Source organism: Podarcis pityusensis (genome assembly GCF_964106645.2).
Source record: "Podarcis pityusensis genome assembly, chromosome: 14".
Taxonomy (NCBI): domain Eukaryota; kingdom Metazoa; phylum Chordata; class Lepidosauria; order Squamata; family Lacertidae; genus Podarcis; species Podarcis pityusensis.
Window position 1 is genome coordinate 45,613,887 of NC_138039.1, and position 20,718 is coordinate 45,634,604.

At 44.2% G+C, this 20,718-nt stretch overlaps 1 protein-coding gene across 2 annotated transcripts in view; it reads left to right on the forward strand.

Moving 5' to 3' along the window:
- NPTN (neuroplastin) overlaps positions 1-4,486 on the forward strand; it is a 46,225-nt gene extending 41,739 nt beyond the window's left edge. For both annotated transcript variants that reach the window (XM_080980500.1, XM_080980501.1), the window contains 2 exons: positions 2,260-2,332; positions 3,472-4,486. In XM_080980500.1, coding sequence (XP_080836626.1) covers positions 2,260-2,320 — 61 coding nt within the window. In that variant the 3' untranslated portion in view covers positions 2,321-2,332; positions 3,472-4,486. The remainder of the gene's footprint in view (positions 1-2,259; positions 2,333-3,471) is intronic.
- The last annotated feature ends 16,232 nt before the right edge of the window (positions 4,487-20,718 follow it).

Below are 20,718 nucleotides of genomic sequence, written 5' to 3' on the forward strand. Positions count from 1 at the left end.
AGACTTTTCCACCTTCCAGGGAACCCATCCTATGATCACCTGTCTACCGTGGTTCCAAGGCACTGCATCACTGTGGAACTACCTTTTAAGGTGTTACAAAAGCTTCAGTTACACAGAGATACATCTTCCAGAACCTTCTAGAATTGGGGCAGCCCAGTCAGATGAGTGGGGTACAAATAATTAAATGTTGATTATTAAAATTATTTTTGATTGGCATGCCTTGTTTCGACCATATCATGCCAGCCTCGAAAGAGCTTCACTGGCTCCACAGGCTCACTTTCAAGCTCAGTTAAAAATTGGCAGTGCTGAATTTTTGAGCCATAAGCATCTGGGGCCCAGGGACCTGATGAAACCTCTGCTCTTGTATCAAACTGCCTGCATTCCAAGATCTCTGCTAAATTGTCCCAGTCAGAGGTGAAACAGATGTCAACAAGGAAGTCTTTTTTCAACTGTGGAAATGCCATCCCCAAGGAGGCCCAGTTTTATTGCTCAGGTGCTAGGGAATTTTTTTTGTTTTTGTTTACCTAAGCACTTGAAAACTCCTGTTAGTGATGTGTTTTGGTATTGTTTTAATAGCTTTATATGTTGTTTTTGTTCAGTTGGTTTATTTCACAGTATGTATTCTTATGTAATTATGAATTACTTTCATTTAGGTAATGCAGAGTAGGGTATAAATATTTTAAATAAATAAAAAATTTAATCAACAGCATTCGCATGGGTCTTTGAGAGCTTTGGGCAAGTGTTTTAGACCTTGCCACTGCCTTGTGTGAGCTGAACTTGCATTTTGCACTCCATGGCTTCACATTGCAAAGGACGACTGGTAATGATGAACAAGCTATCTTCCAACGAAGTTTCTCTGGCACAATTGTACCTCCCATTCAGAAACCCCTGAATTGTCCAAGGAACGCAGGGAGCTCAAAACCCAGTTTGAAAAATTACTGCGTTAGGCCTTAGAATAAATCATAGGACTGCCAGTGGCCTAAATTGATGCTGAATTCAGCGAGTAAAGAAGAACTGATCTTTGGAGAGTTGGCATTGCTGCTTATTTAATACACCTTTACTAAACCTTTCAGGACACACTGCCCTCACAAGGCTCCTTACATAATGTTTTCAAAACATCAAAACACAACCCTATAAAATACAATATCAGAGTTAAAAACAGAAATAGTTCAAAATTTCCCAGCACAATAACTTAATCACAGAACAATATAAAAATAGAATATGCAGTTCAAAGTTAAGAGCGTGCAACAGTTAAAACTTTTCCAGTATGCAAATGCTAGGATTGGATTTCTGAGTTTGGGCTTATTTCAGTGTGGCTTTTGCTGTTTTACGTGTTGTTGGTCTTGTCTTGTTCAACTAACGCTAATACTTTGTTTTTATCTTTAACTGGCTGTTTTATAGAGAAGTGAGGAAGAAGGTTTATAAAAAAAGGATACAGCAATTTCACCATTATAGAATACAGCAAATTCCTTTTAACTATTGATAGCTTTCAAAGGGTGATCCACTAAGATAGCATCTATTGATAGCTACAGTACTAGGCATAATCTCCAGATTCATAGGTAGTTTGCACAGGGTGGGCTGTTGTCTTCAAAGTTTGGGTTTCCCGAAGGAATCTGAATGGCCACTGGAAAAGCAATATGCTCAACTAAGTCTGATCCAGCAGGGCAGTTCTTAATGTTCTTTAATTTGCAAAGAGCAAAGCCTGCTTAGAAAATAACTTCTCTATTCCAGTGCAACATGTTCCTTACAAATCCCATAATAATTTAACAGACTTGTTTATTAAGTTACTGTGGAAAGATTAGCATAATAGATGGATTATGCGGTCAACACAATAGAATTGCTGGTGTTGAGCAATCCTGTGTTAAAGTATAAAAGTGACAAGCCCCTTTCCAGGTGGCCTAACAGTTGACATAGCCGGGAGGAATCCAAAGGTGACGCCATCAATAAATAGTGTTGACATATAAGGTTGGGCCAATTTTTAAAGGCTGAGAAGCAAGGAAATGCAAATTGAACCAGTTATTGCCCTTAATCACCCAGAAACTGATGTGCTGTCTGAAAAGTCTAAATTGTTCATTCAGCTGCCTGACTGCTATAAAGGGACTTGTTACGGAACCTGATTACTTTTCTATCCATATTACTTTTGTACAAATGCTGTTTTTCTTTTGTGCTGTTTTCATTCCATTCAGTATCTTAAAAAGGTTTATTCATGCTGACTTTATTTTTTACAAGTTTAATTCCATGCCTTTTTTTCTTCCCTAGGAAAACCAACTCCACAAACAACCATAAAGACAAAAATCTACGCCAGAGAAACACAAATTAAAATAATGCTAATGTAAGCCTGTCTCTGAAATCTGAGTTCTGTCGAGAATATATAAAAATTTGTATTGTGACTTTTTTAAACCCTAGGTAAAGAAATGAAGGACAAACTTAACTAGACAAGAGAGGGAACCCGATCTATTGCAGCATTAGGTCTCAATACACTTGTTGAAATCAGTGCGCAAAGGCACCAGTAACTGCACAGGACAGACTCTAAAATGGTTTAGAAGTTGGGAAGAACTAGTAAAGTTGCTTTGGAAACAATTTTCTGAAAGGGGGTTGTACTTCCCCTGCGAGTACATAGACCAGGGAGTACTTTTTGACCTAGCTTTGCTCTTTGATGCCAGGTGTTGGCTATGGCCAGGAGTGGTTTTTGCAAAGCTTCAACAGGTGAGCCAGCTGTTCCTAGATAAAACAAATATGGACAGTTATACGTGCCCTGGTCACACCCAAATTGGTTCACAGTAATGTGCTTTATGTGAGCCTTCCTCTGAAAAGCATTTGGAAATGTGAGCTACAAAATGTGGCTGCCACACTTGTCTCCAGAATGCAGTTTTGTTTCATCTGCTCTGGCTTCTAGTTTGTCACCAGGCTTAATTCAAGTGTTGGCTCTTGCCTGCAAAGCCCTAAATGGTTTGGGACCACAGTATCTGAAGTACCACCTCCTTCCACATGAGCCTATAGAACTCTTTACGCTTCAGGCATGCTCTTGAGACCTTTTTATTCTGTTGAGCTTTCAGTGTGGTTGAATGTTTTTATCGTCCTGCTCTAATTGTGTGATACTTCTTCATTATTATTATTATTTATTTTACATGGCACATAAGGTACAATTTGAGAAAACAATTATTACAACAGCGAACAAATAGAATTAAACTTTTGTCATGCATGTGATACTGTGTTTTTGTAATACTATTTAGCAATTAACATGTTAGCAATTCTGCAAACAGTTTGGAATTTTTATCTGGTGCTTTCTGAACATATTTTTTACTACATAACTCTCCTTTCTGGTAGTTTAGGTGATTAGATAACATATGGAAAAGAACCATTAAAAACAGATATAAATGCAGTTTGCTTGGCTTTAGATGTTTTCTACTGTGCTTTTTTGGACGACATATTTGTGATGTAGTTAACCACTGAACTGTTCTCATTTTTCAGAGCTTTAAGAATGAGAGACTGAAGGGAATATCACTGGCTAAATTGGATAATTGAAATGGTTGGTTTCACACTCCAGTCCCATCTCTGATGTTTTTTTCTTTTCAAGTGAGCAACAATGACTGTCTAAAGCATGCCTTATTTAGCCTCTCCAGTAAGGATGACCTAGCCAACACATTTAATAATGCTTCAGTATAGAGGGTGTAAACAATTTTTGGCTTGATGTGTTGTGACTGTTGCTTTCTTTTCTTTGAGACTATTAAGTATTACAAGTAAAAAAGTCCAATCATGCATGCAGCATTTTTTACTTAATGTAGCTGTTAAGACTAGCAAAGCTCAAAGATGCACTGCTGCCATCTAGTGATAACTTTTGTAAAAGTACAGCAAAACCTAAAATATATACAGTATATATTTATATTTTTGGGAGGGGAAACCAAATTACAGTAAATGTTTGATTTTTAAGATTCTGAATTCATTCCTTATATTCGATGTCTGAGAGATAAGTGAATTATGTCCAGTACTTAAGAGAAGTTACATAAATTATTCTAAGGGCTTAATCTATAATGACAGGCTTGGTTATATTATCAAAGACTGCAAGAACTGGAATAGTTTGATTGGTGGTGATGAGCTGCAGTAAAAATCTTTAGTTTATAAATATTATGATTACTTTTTAAATGATTTTTTTTGTTAAATCATGTAAATTTCTCATCCTTTTGCACTGATGTGTTCACATTCTTCTTGTACATTCAATTCAGGCAGAATTTTATAATTTACTTTGCTTAAATGCTAATGTTAGAGCATGGTGATACTCTATGCAACTGGTTTGTTTCCGTTTGACATTAAGTTTTCATGTTGATTTAAAGATTGATTGTAGAGTCACAGACATAACAGGGTTCTTAGATTGTGGCATACCTGTAGATGCATGAACTTGTGATGTGTGTACTTGTTGAAGTGCAATGATGTGTATAAAAAAGTGGATTCACCTGTTTTTAAAAATAAAACACTGATAAAAGCCTGACTTTGAGGATGTTTTTCTGTTATCCATCATAACATACACATATATGAGTGTTTGCAATATTTCCGGTAGTAATTTTAAGCATGAAAACAAAAAGCAGCTTTTTTACCAGACCTCTATCCAGACATTCAGTTGAATTGCCTGAATTGCTCTTTTCTCTTTCCCCACATCTTCACGTTCAGCCTTGAGATAGGATGGCGGAGAGATTGTGACCAGCCCAAGGTCAACCAATGAACTTTGTAGCTGAGTGGGGATTCGAACTTGGTCTTACTATAAGCACTACTGTTCATATGACTATCATTGCCCAGAAGCTGCCTGTGATCTTGTTGCAGTTCTTGTCTTCCTGCACCCGTATTTTTTTGTTATCTCAAGCTGCTAGGCAAAGACCACAACTGAGAAATTGCTGTCAACAATATCTAATGCATCAGTACTGTTTGTCATGTGGGCATAATAATAATTTATACATACATACCAAATCCATCTGACCGGGTAAAATGTTAAACATTTAAAACTTCTCCATACAGGACTGTCTTTAGATGTTTTATAAAGGTTGTATAGTTACTTGGTTGTATACGGTAATACCTCGGCAAACGTCTGCCTTGTCTAGCATCCGCTTCAGCGAATGTCCGCAGCAAACCTCAAAGTACTGGAACGGGTTACTTCCGGGTTTGCCGCTCACGCATGTGCAGAAGCGCAAACTGCTCCGTGTGCAGATGCGGCGCTTTCCCCTGCGTCCTTTTCGGCTAGCGGCTGGGGCTCCGGAATGGATCCTGGTTGCAAAACAAGGTATGACTGTAGGTTGTTTTTTCCTTGAAATCCAATGGGAGTGCATCCCACAGGGCGGGCACCACTACCGAGAAGGCCCTTTGCCTGATTCCCTGTTATCTCACTTTGCCCAGTGGGTGAACTGCCAGAAGGCCCTCGGAGCTGGACCTCAGTGTCTGGGCTGAACAATGGGGGTGGAGACCCTCCTTCATGTATATGGGGCTGAAGCTGTTTAGGACTTAAACACTTTGAACTGTGGTTTTGTGCCAGCAGCATTGGAGCCACAAGAGGGCCAATGAAAAATGAAAGGCATGTTTGCATCCTTGGATGAACCCTGACCTATGGAGAAATACAGAACATTTTAAAAGGGGCCAGAAAGAAAAAACATAGCCCAGTGAAAACTGAACTTACTGGTGGCCTCCAGGAGACATGAACTGTTAAGTGCCAGCTGGAAATGACTGATGGAAAAGTAGGGAGGGATAAATTTAGCAGCTTTAAACCCCTTGCATCTTTTATTCTGGTGGACTTACAAGGCTGGTGGAAACCTCAACTGGAGCACTCCTTTTAGAGGCCAGGACACATGACAACATATTGCGGGTCTCACTTAAGTATATTTCTCTATTTAAACCCCTATAACCCTCTGGACAGTGTCTTTGGAACTGCTGCATGACATTTGCAAAACGGTAGTTCTAAAATATGTCATCTTTCCCTTTCCCTTAAAATTCAATATAAACTGAGTGAATGTTAACCGATTGGTTTTTATCAATCTTTTCTCTAAAGCCTGTAATCCCACTGATTATCTCTCATGTTTCTTTGACAAGGATAATTCTTTCGCGGGGGCGGGGGCGGGCAGTAGGTTTGGAAAGTGGGTGACGGGAAGCAAAAGACGAAGAGAGCAAAAAATCAGCAAGATCACTTAGCTTTTCCCCCTTCAAGTTCCAGGGCTGAAGAATTCTAAGTTCCGCATGCCCTTCAATTTGTACTTGCTCAAGGGTTGCTCGATTTCAGGTGTGGAGGGACCTTGTGGGGAGGGAGAGTCTGAAGGGAGATTATCAGGGTGGGAGGGAGAAAAAGCAAGTGGGAGGAAGAACTAGACAAGACAGAGCAATGTAAGGACCTGGGGAGAAATTTTCTGGGGCAAGTGATCTGCACCTGGGCTGGGAGGAAGAGGGTGTGTTCAGATGACACACAGACAGACATAAAACGTGACAAGGAGAGAAACAGGCTGCTCTTTTCATTTATCCCTTAAGGCAAATGGGTCTGGATGCATTTTGGTCAGCCATAAACCTCCCCTGGGTTTGAGGAGAGGAGAGACCTGTTTCCCCTGTTTGAAGCTGACAATACTGGGCTTAGTCCTGCTGGCCACATGACCCGGAAAGACCTTGGCCTGAAGCAAGATGAGTGCCACACCCAATAATCTCCTTTGACTGGACTTTACCATCCAGGGACCCTTTAACTTTTTTACCTCTGACTCTAATGACAATCATGAAACCCTCTTCCTCTCCACTCTTAGCCCTTTTTGAAGTTCAAGGCATAAGAACATTTATTTGAAAGGTTGGACAGGCAACTCTGCAGGGAAACTGTAGTCCCTTTCTGATGTTGTCTGATCCCCAGTCCCAGCCCACATGGCCAATGGTCAGGGATGATGGGAGATGGATTTTAGCAACATCCAGAGGACCACAGACCCACCATCCAGACTCACTGTGCCCAGAATTGATACCATTTTCTTTTTCTGGAACAGCATCATCTGTGCTTTCTGAAGCTTTGCAAGGAGAAGAGATGAAAACGTGCGGCTTTCTCAATTGCTGCATTTCTAAGCCAGGAAATGCTGCAGTACCTGTTGCAATTCTGCCTGTCAAGCAGCTTGAAAGGCTGGAGATTTCATATACAAGGAGCTTATTGACAAGTAAACAAGGCTGCCATTGGAGGGAAGCGGGCTGCTCCTGTGCTTTAGAGAGCAGTACCTTCACCCAGTCTATCCAGCCTGGCACAGCATCAGGGATGTGTGGATTGCTCTGTAACAATAATAAAGGTAAAGGTATCCCTGACCGTTAGGTCCAGTCGCGGAGGACTCTGGGGTTGCACGCTCATCTCACTCTATAGGCCAAGGGAGCCGGCATTTGTCCACAGACAGCTTCCGGGTCATGTGGCCAGCATGACTAAGCCGCTTCTGGCGAACCAGAGCAGCGCATGGAAACACCGTTTACCTTCCCGCTGGAGCGGTACCTATTTACTTGCACTTTGACATGCTTTCAAACTGCTAGGTGGGCAGGAGCTGGGACCGAAGAACAGGAGCTCACCCCGTCGCGGGAATTCGAACCGCCAACCTTCTGATCGGCAAGCCCTAGGCTCTGTGGTTTAGACCACAGCGCTTAATGGATAAATGGAGAATTTGTCAGGAATAGGGATGGATGAATCTATCAGTTTGAGTTTCTCTCCATTACCCATTTCCCCATACTTCCACATAAGTTTTCATTTTTTAATGGAAAAAAAATCCTCACCAGCATTTTAGTGAATTTCTCCCTAATAGACACATTTTTGTATGCAATTTTGCCTAATATAAACAATTTTGCAAAACAATGTCCCATAACTTAATGCACTTTGTATTGTATGTTCACTAATATATGTTTTATTGCACACTTTACCCTTGTGCATTCATTTTTATACACGTTATTTGGTTGGTGAACTGCATTGCAAAATTCAGAGAAATGGGCATTTTGAGGCTGGTTGTGTTTCAATCTGTGTATTGTTTTGGGGTTCAGATTTAATGCAAGAGGAATTATTTGCCATGTGATGGATGTTGCTTTCACAACAGTACAAATCACTGCACTATGACAGCTAAAGGTGGACTTAGAGGATTGGGCTGCTCCTCAGCCCCTTAAATATCTGCCCCCCACCCCCCACATTTAATGTGATAAAGGGAGGAATGTTCTTTGGTATTTCTCTTGTACCAAGCTAGTGAATTACCGCTTTTAAAGAAAAAACACCTGCATGCTGCTGAACATTTGTGGATAAATTATTGCCTTATAAAAAAACAAATCCTGACCTCAGACGCCAAATATAGAAAGCTACACGTACCAAAACGGCAGCATTTCGTTTGTCTCCTCGGATTTATGTCTCCATAGGCAAAACTAGCCCTTGGTGACAGATGTCATCCTTGCTAAATTTTCTGCTATTCCAGCCAAATTGTTTGCCCTGTATTGAATTTGTTTGGCTGATATAGTAGTCAACTCTGCAGCTTTCATTTTGCAGCGGAAAGAGGTCCTTATGTTGCGGTGATCTCACGTTGGGAACAATTGACAATTTGCACCAAGCTTCCCCCACCTGCCTTCCTCCAGATGATGCTGGACTCCAACGGTCAGGGATGATAGCAGCTGCAGTCAAGGGCAGCCACTAGCAGTGCCTCACTCTTAATCTGGATTGAGCTTCAGTTTGTTGGCTCTCATCCAGTCCATTACCGAGGCAAGACACTGGTCCAGCACTTCCACTGCCTCACCTGCAGATGCAAAGGAGAAGTAGATCAGTGTGTTGTCGTCATATTCCTGACAGTGTACTCCAAACCTCCAGATCACCCCAACCAGCGGATTCATGTAGATGTTAAAGAGCATAGTGGATAAAATTGAACCCTGAGGAACCCTCATATTGAAGGCTCCACGGGGCCAATGAGCACTCCCCAAGCATCACCTAGAAACAACCATCCAAGTAGGACTGGAACAACTGGAAAGCAATGCCACCCATCTCTAGCTCTGACAGCTGCTCAAGAAGGATACCATGGTTGATGGTGTCAAAAGTCACTGATACGTCAAGGAGAACTAAGAGGAGCACATTTCCCCTGTCTCCCTTCTGACAGAGGTCATCATGCAGGGCAACCAAAGCAGTTTCTGTGCCAAACCCACGACTGAAATGGATCTAAGTTTCCTCCAATAGCACCCGGTCCAGGCCTGCAACCACCCACTCAGGAACCTTGCCCAAGAAGGGGAGGGTTTCTTCAGGAGTGGTCTTATTGTCTCCTTCAAGCAGGCAGGGGCCAACCCCTTTCAGGAGGAGGCATGAATCACTTGCCTAGCCCAGCCAACTGCCCTCTCCCTGCTAGTTTTTATGAGCCAAGAGGGGCAAGGTTCCAGAGCACAGCTGGTTGCCCTGACCAATTCAAGCACCATGTCCAAATCCCCAAGCCTTACTACAGGGGTTGGCAAGGTTTACCTCACCTGGGCCAGTTCACTCCCGCAGAGATCGCTCCATGGGCCGGATCACATCTGTGCAGACACGATTTTCGGCATCTGCACAGATGCGATTTCCGGCACCGTGGAAGCGAGTCCCCGCTCCGCGCTGCACCGGTTTAGAGCAGAACGTGGAGACTCGCCAAGCAGGCGGCTCGGTTCGGGGTTGGCTCGGGGTCCATTTAAACGACCCCCGTGGGCCGCTTGGGGCCCATGGGTGACAGGTTGCCAGGCCCTGTCTTACTAGCTGAAACTCATCCAATGCAACAGGACTAGACAGTGCTATGGACACCCCTTGAAATTCATCTGCTGTAACAGTGGAGTCAAGATCCCAGTGCATCCAAGCAATATGATCCTCAAAACGCTTTGCAAACAAGTCACAGTGAGCTACTGTCGGTTCTGCCACCTCCTTCAGGCCAGACTGCAAGAGGACCCACAGTGCCTGGAAAAGCTCTGCTGGATGGCACAATGATTGATGCATTTTCCTGGAGGTTAATTTATTAGGGCAAAGGGGGCACCGCCCCACCTGTCTGCCTTCTTACTTACAGCCTGCCAGCTTCCTTCTCTTTAGTCTCAGTGTTCCCCTTAACTCAGCAGGCAGGAGGAGGATGGGGACAAAACTAGAATGAGTTGGTTCTGCCTATGGTTGGCTCTGGCTGCACCTTCTGGTTGGGGTCTCTTCCCTTCTCCCACTAATCTACCTGCCACCACTGACTCTGAGCAGGACTGACATTGGATACAACCCTTTCTGCTAGTTCGCTGCCAAACAATCTGTCTCCCTGCCTGATCTGACTGAGCTGGTCTCAGAGGCAGTGTTGAGGACTCCCAGACTGCTGGTTCTAGTGGCCTTCAACATCCATGCCAAGGCGGATGGTTCAGGACTTCATGACTGCCGCGATGACCATGGGGCTGTCACAAATGTCACTGGCCCAGCACATGTGGCAGGCCACACTCTGGCCCTTGTTTTCTCATCTGGGCAGTAAGAGGGTGATGTATGTTGGATTCAATTCACGCAGCACTGATTCTATTCTGCTACAATTCATCTTCTGCCGAAAATGATCGCTGTCCACTGTGGTGCAATGAGGTCACATACATACTTATGTAAACTGCAAAAATTATGTTGTCATTATTTTATTCTACCCCATTCATTTCAATGCAAAGGAAATGAAATGCAAATTGGGGGCAGGACACGTAATCAAATATATATTGCCTGTATACTGAAAGCAGCGACAACAACTGAATATCAATTGTATTCACTGGGTTGATTTCCATTCTGGACACAGGAAAAATAAGTGACCACCAGCTATTTCCACTCCTTAACAGACAGTCAGCATCTTCCTCCTCCTCTTCCTCCTCCTCTGGCTTACCCTGAATTTACTGCTGTCTCCTTCTCATGAGGCCTGCTACCCTTTTGGCTGCAGAAGCAATGGCACTCAAGAGAATTGAATCAGAATTAGAATATAGGATGATGTATGTAGGACATAAATGGAAGAGTTACATTACATCACTTATGGCTAGGTGGATTTTTTTAAGGCAAATTCTTCTGGCTCTCAATCTTGGGCAAATGAGTCCTTGAACAGATGAGATCAGTCCAGTGATGATAAATGGGGGGGGGGGGGAAACCCCTTGTAAAACTTAAACCTTTCATTTTCCACTTGTCGTGAGTTGGATCTGAAGGGCAAACGACTGTGTTAAAAATAAGCTGGCAAAATGTGCATGACACGTATACATGCTAATAAAAAGAGCAGGTTATTAATCAGGCTGTGCAATTGCTCAATTTTCTGTAGCCTTTTCAGTAATGAAAGTGTGGGAAATGCTGCAAGGGTCCTCCTTGCAGGCTTTACTTGGAAATCTCTGGTTGGCCACTGTGAGAGCCTTGGGCCTGATCGTACTTGTTCATATCCAAGGAATGGCTCCGACAGACAATACAATAATCTTTATTGTCATTGTCCCATACAGAACAACGAAATTGAAAAAATCTACATCTGACATTCAAAAACCCACAAGCCTGCTATCCCAGCTTTCCCAGCCTGGTCAGCCCCTAAAAACTCTGATACCCCATAATTAAATACAATATACCAACATAAAGACTACCTTACACTGCGTTTAAAATCAAAATCGCATTTGGATAGAAACTGTTTCTCAGGCAGCTAGTCCTAGTCTTTATAACCCTGTACCTTCTTCCAGAAGGCAGAAGCTGAAAGAGATCATTTCCAGGGTGTGCACTATCCTGCACTATCTCTGCAGCTTTCTTATGGCACCTGGAAGCATAGATTTGATCCAAGGTGGGAAGAGTGCACCCAATTATTCTCTCTGCAGTCTTTACAACCCTGGACAGCACTGTTTTTTCCCTGACCGTGCAGCTCCCAAACCACAAACACAGACCATAAGTTAATACACTCTCAACAGTACAATGGTAAAATGCCATCAACAGGTCCTTTGAGAGATTATTTTTCCGGAGGATTCTCAGAAAATATAACCTCTGCTGTGCTCTCTTCATCAGGTCTTTGCTGTTTTCTCCCCAAGTTAGGTCATCTCTCAACTCCATTCCCAGAAATCGAAACACTGAGACCTGTTCCACCGAGACAGATGAGGCAAGGAGTTCTGGGTGGCCAGCTCTGTGTGCAGCTCCAGCCAGGGCAAGTTGAGAACGTTGCTTCAGCAGTTGGCAGCCCTAGACTGAACCTGAAGCAGGGCTACAGCTTGGTCTGAGTTCTTAACGCCAGTAAAAGAAGCCTTGCTTGGGTCAGCAGCCAGGAACTCCTGAGGCACATAGGAGATGCTAGCTCTGTTGTAGCTTCTGGACTGGAGTCCTCAGAGCGCAGCAGTGCAACCTCCTCAGACTAGAAAGGTGTTGGCAGAATGATTTCTTCATGTGCTGGAACTTCTGAGGGTGTGGGGGACTCCCCGGGCAATTCCCCTCTTACTCTCTGATTAGACCTGCAAGTCAACAGAGGCTAGTCCATTAGGGAGAACTGCCCCAACAACCTCAACCTGCCTTCCCTCTGCGACCTTCTTATATACAACTGCTCCTAGCTGTTAGCTCCCTCCACCTTAGTGTCTGTGCTGCCTCTGTAGAAGAAGAAGAAGAGTTTGGATTTGATATCCCACTTTATCACTACCCTAAGGAGTCTGAAAGTGGCTAACAACCTCCTTTCCCTTCCTCCTCCACAACAAACACTCTGTGAGGTGAGTGAGGCTGAGAGACTTCAGAGAAGTGTGACTAGCCCAAGGTCACCCAGCAGCTGCATGTGGAGGCGCGGGGAAGCAAACCCAGTTCACCAGATTACGAGTCCACTGCTCTTAACCACTACACCACACTGTAGAACTCAGCAGGGTGGAGAATGGGGACAAAACTAGGACTAGTTGTGTCTGTCTGTTGCTAGCACTTACCACTGGCCTCCCTGCATTTGGCCCTGCCGGTGCCAGTGGGTACCAGCCATCACTACTCCAAGTCCACAATCCTTGCAGAGGGAAAGTCAGAGCCCAAGACCATTATGACAACAACAACATTCACTCTCCAGATAAGGAAGGCTCTTTTTGTTCATTTGTGACTACCCTACGAGGTGACTTTGCGTGAAATGCAGCCTTGTCCTGGTGCTAATAAACAAATGATGCTGGAGACAGAAAACAAGAGTGGGCAGGAGCCAACTTGTCTACCCCAATTTGTTTGTTAATAGGCCCTGGGTACTGGTTTTTTGGCTTTGTTTTGCTTGACGCCCATTATTCTTTTGACAACTTTAATAACAACTCCATGCTCTTTGCTAATGAGATTGCAAGGTTGTCTCGCATTTGCAAGTCTCCCTATCTTCTTCTGAAATGAGGCAGTACAAGTAGAGCTGTCAATTAAAGAGGCAAACCCCAAATCCATAATTGGCGAGAGAGAGAGAGAGAGAGAGAGAGAGAGAGAGAGAGAGAGAGAATACTGGATGTGTATAAAAGAAAAGTACAATCCATCAGAGAATAGGAAACTGCCTTATATTGAGCTGGACCATTGGTTCTCCTAGCACAGTCGTGTCTACACCGTCAACAGCTCCAGTACCCACCAGGCCTGCTGACATCACCTTCCATACAGCTAATCAGCCACAGCATGGCAAGAGTTGGAGAAAAAATGAAGCCTCCATCAAACAGAAATAGGGACAGCAAATCAATTTTTATAGAAGTAAATTCTGCAAAACCATTGCAAAGGCTTGAGTGAAAAAAAGGCGAGACTGCACTATTTATAGCTTATTATTCTCCTTCTTCACCTTTGCTATTTCTCTTTTCATAAAAGTGGATGGTTTCCTCCCTTCCTCCCCTCTTTGATGTTGTTTTCCCAATGGGCTGCCTCAGCAGATACTGAAAATCTCGATTTTTCTTACCTGCAATAGCCAGTTCCAATTCCCCTTTGCATATTGACTGACCTATTTAAGAAGCAGGTGAGTTCTCCCTCTGAGGGCTTCTGCTGCAGAAACAAAATACAGGCAAATAGAGTGCAAGACCAGCTCTTAAAACATCCAGCCACTGTAAAAACCCCACTGATTTCAACAGAAGAAATATCTTCAGCTCTCCCATTGAAAAGCACTGGACTTTTGATGGATCGTACCCAGGAATGGGCAAATCTGTCTATTTCAGCTTGTCATTTTTCCAAACCTAAATTCAGTTCTCCTCCCAATTTAGCCAATAGTTTATGATGGTAAAACAACATCTCCTAAAAATACATCAGCATTTTAGCATTTCTCCTAATTGACATATGCTTGCATGCAATTTTGCCTAATAGACACGTTTTTAAAGCTGTTCTCCAGAATAAAATGCATTTTTATTTGTTATTTTCATAGAAGTTTGCGTTTGTATTCACATTTTACCCTACTATAGGCATTTTTGCACCCGTAAGTTGGCCCAAAAACTGCATTGCAAAATTCAGAGAACTGCAAATTTTGAAAACTGTTTGTGGTTAGGTTTGTGTACTGTTTTGGAAAGCACTAATTGCCAGTTTTGATATCACATTTCTGTCCATTTATTCTTTGGCATAGAGATTGGCCTCAGCTCCAGGCCTGCAGGAGCTGACTTGCCTCTTGCTTCCCTAAACCAGTTAGCCTTGATATCTGCATTTGGAAACAGTGGTTTTGGATATGAATTGCCTCTAGTTTAGAAACCACATGATTTCTAGTTTAGGTTCAGCGCTATCCAGTGCTTTTTTTCTGGGGGGGTGCAGGGGTACACATGTTAGAATTCCTGCTCCATGATTGCAGTCATGGGATTGTTGTCTATCACATGATGGTATATATTTTGACTTCCACAGAGTGGGAAGTGACGGAGACAGGATGTTTGTGTTACTGTGTTCCATGAAGTGGGACTATTGTCCTTTGTTCTTTTTCTCTTTGCTGTCTGATGCTAGAGAGAGGGAGCCATGTTGCAGTGCTCCGTGTGTGTTTATATGTAAATAAAGCAGATTAGCCTAAATGCTGAGTTGCTGAGGTCTGTTACGCAAGCTGCGAAGACTCTGTGGATCCCTAAGTGTGCCGATGTCTGTTGGCATCGGTTACTGTGATGTGCGGGCAGAAGAAAGCTTATGAAGCTCCCAAACGTTCGACCAGGAGGGAGGGAACATGCCAGTCAGGCATGTGTCTCTACCAGGGTCCTACTCGAGAGTAGGCTGAGCTCCTGACAACGCATACCCCTAAACATTTTGTTTGGCCTCATTGAGGGGCAGTATTTCAATATGTGTAGGAAAATGAGAGTACCCCTAAACATTTTTTTAAAGAAAAAAAAAGCACTGACGCAATCACTCGTGGACTAAATTGAGAAAAACTACATTTGCCACACTATACATGGCCATTTGATTGCCAATGCCAGAATGTCTTGGTTATCAACAACAGTTCTGTGAATGACTACTCTTAATTATGTTATAATCATCACTGTCTCTGTACTTTCTGCATTTCCTTTCCCTATGACTTTGCTCTTGACAACGCTTCCACCACCAAACCACGTGTATATATTACAGAGCTGTAACTCATCATATATGACAGAGCTATAATGTGCCTGATGATTATTAGCTTGTGGGACTACGACTGCAGGAGTGTTGTGGAAACCCCAGACAGCTGAAATATGAGAAGCCCCGGCAGCACTGGCACTCTTGAAGATACACCTGTACAAGAGAGCTTTCCCCTGAACGTGTGATCTAATTGTTTTAATTGCTTTTTCAACTGAACCAGTGTGGTATAGTGGTTAGAGTGTTGGACTAGGACCTGGGAGATCAGGGTTTGAATCCCCACTCAGCCATGAAGCTCACTGGGTGATGCTGGGTTTCTCACTGCCTCTCAGCCCAACCTACCTCACAGGGTTATTGTGAGGACGAGATGGGCAGGAGGAGACCTACATAACCACCTTTAGGAATCAATGAATGAATACAACAATAAACTGTTTTGTTATGCTCTTCTACCTGTCTGCTTTATTGCAATAATACAGTGGTACCTCGGGTTAAGCCAGGGACGCGGGTGGCGCTGTGGGTAAAACCTCAGTGCCTAGGACTTGCCGATCGTATGGTCGGCGGTTCGAATCCCCGCGGCGGGGTGAGCTCCCATCTTTCGGTCCTAGCTCCTGCCCACCTAGCAGTTCGAAAGCACCCCTAAGTGCAAGCAGATAAATAGGTACCGCTTTATAGTGGGAAGGTAAACGGCGTTTCCGTGTGCTGCGCTGGTGCTGGCTTGCCAGAGCAGCTTCGTCACGCTGGCCACGTGACCCGGAAGTGTCTGCGGACAGCGCTGGCTCCCAGCCTCTAGAGTGAGATGAGCGCACAACCCTAGAGTAGGACACGACTGGCCCGTACGGGCAGGGGTACCTTTACCTTTACCTACCTCAGGTTAAGAACTTAATTCGTTCTGGAGGTCTGTTCTTAACCTGAAACTGTTCTTAACCTGAAGCACCACTTTAGCTAATGGGGCCTCCTGCTGCCGCCGCACCTCCGTAATGCGATTTTTGTTCTCATCCTGAAGCAAAGTTCTTAACCTGAGGTACTATTTCTGGGTTAGCGGAGTCTGTAACCTGAAACGCATGTAACCTGAAGTGTATGTAACCCAAGGTACCACTGTAATAAAAAAGATGGGTGTTTTAATGCTTTGGTGGGATTGTTTCATTGAGTGTTTTAATTATGGAGGGATTTTTTAAATCAAATTCATAATATCCAAACTACTTAGAAGCCATTCCAGCACATAAGCGGTATATTAATTAATTTAGTTAATTAAGAAGAGCAGCAACAGTTGAGGAAGTTTCTGCCGTAATAAAGGCGTTCCTCTTTTAAGAGGCTGCAAGACTCTCTGTCATTCTATCTGGCCAGCAGCTAAAGAACTGGTAAAGAAAGCTGATGGAAGTGTCAAGAGCAGCTGACCTTCCAACTCCTATTCCGACAGGCACACCGATTTGCAGGCCTGATGCTCTGGTCCCCCGGGAGATTAGCTGGGACATCTTTAGAAGCCGAGAGACTGAGAAGATAATATCAGGAGATCAGTTTCAGCTCAAGCCCTGGGATTCTGCTCTAGCAGAAGTAATAAAATGCCTTTCCATTCTTCCACTTATCTCTTGGGCTCTTTCTTTTGTCCGCTGTTCTCTGCTTTGTTTTACCTCTCTCCTTTCTGGTGGCTGCACTCTGAAGCTTCCCTACCTCTCTGAACAATGCCTTGCGAGGGAGCCATTCACAACACCGGGTCAATAGTCCAGGGACCGGAAGGGATTTGGCGAGGCGCCATAGCAGGAGAGAAGCACCAATAATCCCCCCATTCTAAAAAAACTGCATTATCGGAGTAGTTCTTCCTTGGCTAGTTACATAACGCCTGCCAAACAGTGACACGGAAGAGCAGCAGAAGCTGAGCTTAAGGTAGCAATCCTTTGGCGCTCCTGTCTGGGAACAACTCCTGTGGAGCAGAGCAGGACTTACTCCTAAGGAAGCATGCATGAGGAAGGTGCTAGATGAAAATGGCAGGGCCCCTGTTATAAGGGGGAAAAATGTTCCTTTTCCCTTATGGGGTACCCAAGAACCCATAGAGAATCCTTATGTTGGTTCTCTATCTGTAGAAGAAAATAACAGAGGTCAACCAGAGAATATTGAGAATCAAAGCAGCTAGCAAGTCTGATCTTTATTAAAGCTGTTGCAACAGGGTGCTCCCCCCCAACAGGAGGGAGAAGGAACCCATGGTGTGCAAGCCCTTATATAGACTTTGAAATTGCCACCCTGGTTGGCGCTGTGGTCTAAACCACAGAGCCTAGGGCTTGCCGATCAGAAGGTCGGTGGTTTGAATCCCCGCGACAGGGTGAGCTCCCATTGCTCAGTCCCTGCTCCTGCCAACCTAGAAGTTCGAAAGCACGTCAAAGTGCAAATAGATAAATAGGTACCGCTCCAGTGGGAAGGTAAACAGCATTTCAATGCGCTGCTCTGGTTCGCCACAAGCGGCTTAGTCATGCTGGCCACATGAACCGGAAGCTGTACACCGGCTCCCTCGGCCAGTAAAGCGAGATGAGCGCCACAATCCCAGAGTCGTCTGCGACTGGACTTAACAGTCAGGGGTCCTTTTACCTTTACCTAGCTCAAGACCACCCCCCAATACATCATACATAAATCACAGAATCCTGTCTGGCAGAAAACCTGTTAATGGGTTTACCTGAACAGGCTGGCCATTCTTTTGTGATGATAAATACTTAATTCCTGAGTCCAGGTCACAGGCTTACCCTATTCATACACAAATGTGCCCTTAAGGCAGGATTTGTGAGCACAGACAATGTGGAGGCTTTTCCCATTTCCATCCAAACTGCAGAAGAATATTTAAGGTCACTGAAATAGTCAAAATGCTTTAGGACAGTTTTAATGTACTGTTTTAGACATGTGGTTTATAGATTTATGTATGTGTTTGCCTGGTACATTTATGAACATTTATTTTATATCTTAGGCCTTATAATTCTCATAACACCAGATACACAGCAGCAACAGCAGATACACAGCAGCAACAGCAGATACACAGCAGCAACAGCAGATACACAGCAGCAACAGCAAAAGGCTGCCAACAGCTCAAGAGCAGCATACAAAGGAGGATGCAGAAGGCAGCAAAGAACAGCATTCCTCAAATCAGCGTTTGAAATTAACCTGGCACTAGGTGCATTTTGTCCCCGACTATTGACCTAGTGAAAAGGGATGCAGGTGTCACTGTGGGTTAAACCACAGAGCCTAGGACTTGCTGATCAGAAGGTCGGCGGTTTGAATCCCTGCGATGGGGTGAGCTCCCGTTGCTCGATCCCTGCTCCTGCCAACCTAGCAGTTCAAAAGCATGTCAAAGTGCAAGTAGATAAATAGGTACCGCTCCGGCGGGAAGGTAAACGGCATTTCCGTGCACTGCTCTGGTTCTCCAGAAGTGGCTTAGTCATGCTGGCCACATGACCCAGAAGCTGTACGCCGGCTCCCTCAGCCACTAAAGCGAGATGAGCGCCGCAACCCCAGAGTCAGTCACGACTGGACCTAATGGTCAGGGTTCCCTTTACCTTATTGACCTAGTGATGTGCTTGAATCCTGCCTGTGGCCTCTGTGAGAACAGAATGATTGATGAGATGGGCCATTGGCTGGACCCAGCAGGCTCTTCTTACGTTCTTAGAAGCTATAGGTTGTGTCTGAGAATTGTTACTGTTCGACGGCTGGGGCCCCAAAGAAGAGGCATCCTTGAAGGGGGAAACAGTTTACTGAGCACTCACGTGGAGTGCAAGGAGCACGGACCACACTGAAATTTGTGAAAGCAAACCATTATAGCTTCACAAAACCTGGAACGGTTCAAAGCATCCAACCATTAGCATTCTAGAGCATACATGACATTTTATGGCACATCGCATACATCACCCCAACTCCTGGGACAGGTGCATTGTGACAAGGCAGTCTTCAGCAGCCTCTCAGCTTGATCAACACGTTGACAACTGTCCATTGTCCTCAATTTTGTCATTTTTTGCAAGATACCCAAGCACTGGCTTTTGCAACAAGCTCATCCTGTATTTTGCACAGCCAGCTCATCCTGTAGCACAAACCACTAACTTCCCTAGTCCTTTTCTCCCTACTTACCAACACGCTGCAAAACAAAGTCAAAGGGCAATTCTCAATAAAAGGGATTTCCCTCTTGATATTAATATGCATTTTCCCTTCAGTTGCAGCCAATGATGTTTTACTCAGAGTAGACCCATTGAAATTAATGGACATAAGTTAGTCATGTTCGGTGATTGCAATGGGTTTACTGAGTGAATTGGATGCAACTTTTTTTTTTCAGTTAAGAAATGCTTGCCACAGGAAGCAGCACAAAACAGATCTGTCAGATCCCAGTTCTAGTTCTGGTAGTCCCTGACAATTATCTAGAAGAGGAAGAAGGTCCAATCCACTGCCACTGATTAGAGGCAAAGGAGAAAGACAGAACCTTTTGCATTTATTGCAGCCTTGTAGACAAAGATGCCAGAGGCAAACCCCAGGCGCAGAACTTGTGACTGAATGACACTTCACTCCCACGAAGAGAGCAGCTGTTCCCATCGCAGGAGCAAACATAAGCTCTTTCCACTAATGATTTAGCAACAATTGCTCCTTCGTGCCATGTAAGAGTTGCAAGCTTTGCCAGAAAAGGTGACACACAAGCAGATTCTCCTGTGCCTCACAAAACCCGAGGCTTTCCCTGGATGCTTTGGAGCAGAAGCTACAGCCCGGGCAGCAAAGCGGTAGAGCTTTAGGCTACCTGAAGGAGTGTGCTGGGCTAAGACTGCACACGGATGGAGGAGAAATCTGTCTGGTCTGCATTTTAGACTCATGCACCAGTCTCAGGCTTATACGCAGATTGGTTTCTTCAAAATTTTCAGCGCGGTTTCAGTTGTGTGTGTGAGTACACAGAAATGTATGCATTTACAGAAAAGAATGGAAATCTGGATTCTCCATACATTTCTTTTTAAAATCTGCAGAAAAAGTGGGTGGGACAGACCTGTGATAGAGCTCGTGCAAAACTATCATGGTGTCAGGTGGCTCTCAGCAACTCCCGGCCAGTTGCAAGGAACGTACAAAGACAAGGGAATCTTTCTTACTGTCCTCTTTTTATTCAGTGTTTACAGAGAGGCTATAGAATAGGGTTACTAGATGTCCCCGTTTCCCAGGGACAGTCCCCAGATTTGTGAATAAGTCCCCAGACAGATTCCATTCCCAGAATGTCCCTGGATTTCATCTAATGTCCCTGGGAAACTTAACAGCGGCAGTCTCAGCAGCCCAAAGCA